General features: G+C 45.2%; 1 protein-coding gene across 1 annotated transcript in view; it reads right to left on the reverse strand.

Annotated features, from left to right (window-relative positions):
- The window catches only part of nmbr (neuromedin B receptor), a 34,906-nt gene that overhangs the window by 21,409 nt on the left and 10,997 nt on the right, over positions 1 to 2,500 (reverse strand). Inside the window, exon 3 of the mRNA XM_056581968.1 lies at positions 2,445 to 2,500. This exon is cut by the window's right edge and continues 154 nt beyond it. Coding sequence (XP_056437943.1) covers positions 2,445 to 2,500 — 56 coding nt within the window. The remainder of the gene's footprint in view (positions 1 to 2,444) is intronic.

Below are 2,500 nucleotides of genomic sequence, written 5' to 3' on the forward strand. Positions count from 1 at the left end.
GTAGTGACCGACGATGCATATGTGTGTGTTTGTGTGTGCGTTTATGTGTGTGTGGTAAATGTGCGTCTGGCTGGCTCCATCTGCTCTGTGTGAGAGCGTTGACTCATAGTCTGTTCGTCAGCGGCCCTCCAAGCCTCGGGGTTGGCTAAGGGCACGCCCGCAGCAGCTACGTGGTCATGAGGTCGAGACCACCACTATGTTCTAGAGCTAAAAACACATTTGGAAACAAAATAAGGTTGCATGAAAAATCAGCAGTTGAGAACTTCTCTTAGATGAGTTCATGCTTAACTCATTTCAGAATAGTTACTTAGTGTCCGCTGTGTGTGACATCCCAAGCAACTGAACCCCCGCTACTAAAACCACACTATTGATCAAACCCTGGCTACAGCCCTCGCTCAGGGTACGAGAGGCAAGTGCCCCCGTCGTACTTATATTCTCCTAGCGACCATCTTGGTTCCTTGGTTCCTTGAAGGAAGAGTTAAGAAGAGTTCTTAACTCTTCCATCATGGTTCCTAACAGCAGCTGAGGGGGTATTCAGCTGCTGCCACCCAGCTAGCAATTGGAACCAAGATGTCCGCTTGGTAAATGGGGCCCATGCTCCCGCTGGCTGAACTTATTCGGCTAGCTTAGCTCTTAATGTTCGGGGTATTATTTACTTTTCGTACTCAGTGTTTGTTTTAATGACAATCCACTGTGACTTATTCAAGCCAACTAGCTTTTAATGCTCTGGTGTGATTCTGGTGTGATCACTGCAGAGCGAGCCTCAAGGGGAATCTGACCCCCAAACAAAAAGCACTCGGCCTCATGAAGACGACGGTAACCGCTGAGGTAACCCCCCCCCCCCCCCGCTGCCACTCCAAGACATCAAGGTGATGCATGCCTGACTAAAGAGTTCAAACGATCAACCGTCTCTCATCACTGAGACGGGACCTGGAGCAGAGGCCACAGATGAGACAGACTTTCTCACCTTCATGTGAATGGTGTTCAAGAAGGTTCGAGCCGGAGAGGAACGTCCTTACAAAGAAGAGGAAAGACGATGTACTTACGGTACCTACGATCAGAGTGTTTTCCTTCAGAAGACACTCAACCATGTTCTTTTTGCTAGGCCAGACACTAATAAACGCCTCTGGGTTGAAATAGGATTCTTTGAAAGGGAGGAGGATGGATACTTCCTAAGATTTGAGGGTGGATCGGGAGAAAAACACATCCAAAAACATAAAGAGCACTGTATAAGGGTACATGTATTTGGACTACAAAAGTGCCCTCAAAGAGAGGAGTCCCTTCACAAGACGGTAATGACCTCAAAGACCTGCCGTCTGATACACTGCCAATGCAGCGCAGCCTGGGTCTCCAATGGATCCCTAGTAGTGATCAGTTTTAGGGCTCTATCTTGCATCCGGCGCAATTGACTTTCTCACTGGCACATTTCTGAAGTTGTGGAAGAAAACCTTATGCCATGTGTGAATTAGGCCATATTATTTGGCCATAAACTGAGCCATTTGAAGTTTGAAATTCATGTGCATCTGTCTCATCGGAAACTGCAGACGCGCGGTCAAAATATCAACTCGTCAGATTAAAATGCGCTCATGGCTCTAAAAGGGGATGGGAGCTGGCACTCTCATTGGTTTATTGCACGTTACGCCCAAACCACACCTACGGGTAATTAGGCTACTTCATACCAACCTTTTTAGATTTGCGCCGGGCGCAAGAGTCATTTTTGCGCCTGTAAACTAGCGACATCGACATAGAACCGCCCACAAAGCTACTTGCGCTTGGTGCTTCTCACTTGCGTTTCGGAACGTTAAAATAGGGCCCTTAGTGTCACTGTTCATGTCGTTGTCATCAGAACTCATCAGGTGAGACAAACAGGAAGTTGGAAGATAACGGAGACTGATGTTCATTCCCATGTTTTCTTACCTGGTATAATCATGGTCATCCTGATACTATTCTTATGCCTGTGGTAGCATCGTCTGTATTGATTTAATTTAATCACCTAAACGTCCATGCATAATTATTGTTGATGAATGTTGATTTGTGAATCTATAATATGAATTGTGCATTCCATGCTAGACTACATGCTATTTGCTGAAATAAAATCAGTTATCTTACTTTTTTTTGAATGATTATTGATCTGGGGATTAGATTACAAGATTACTAATCATTTGTTTAGCTCATGATTTTGTACATTTGGTATATAAAATACATGATTTGAGAACCCAGTCATTGACTATTGGAGTATGTCAGAGCAGTGCATTGAAATGTACCATTTCTAATTGTTTCAGTTTCATCCATTCCACCCTATGAAACCTGTGGATGAAATTATCTGTTAATAAAGTAATCTGAGTGCACCCCCTGTTTTACATCGTGTTTTACATCGTCATGAACTCTCTGCTAACCGCTCTACATATGTGTGCTTTTGACGGCGGCGTTGTGCGTGTGCGTACCTGTCTCTTGGTGTGCTCGCTGACCTCGCCCGGCATGTTGTGCGCGCTGCGGACGA

Source organism: Gadus chalcogrammus, chromosome 21, assembly GCF_026213295.1.
Source record: "Gadus chalcogrammus isolate NIFS_2021 chromosome 21, NIFS_Gcha_1.0, whole genome shotgun sequence".
Classification (NCBI taxonomy): Eukaryota; Metazoa; Chordata; class Actinopteri; order Gadiformes; family Gadidae; genus Gadus; species Gadus chalcogrammus.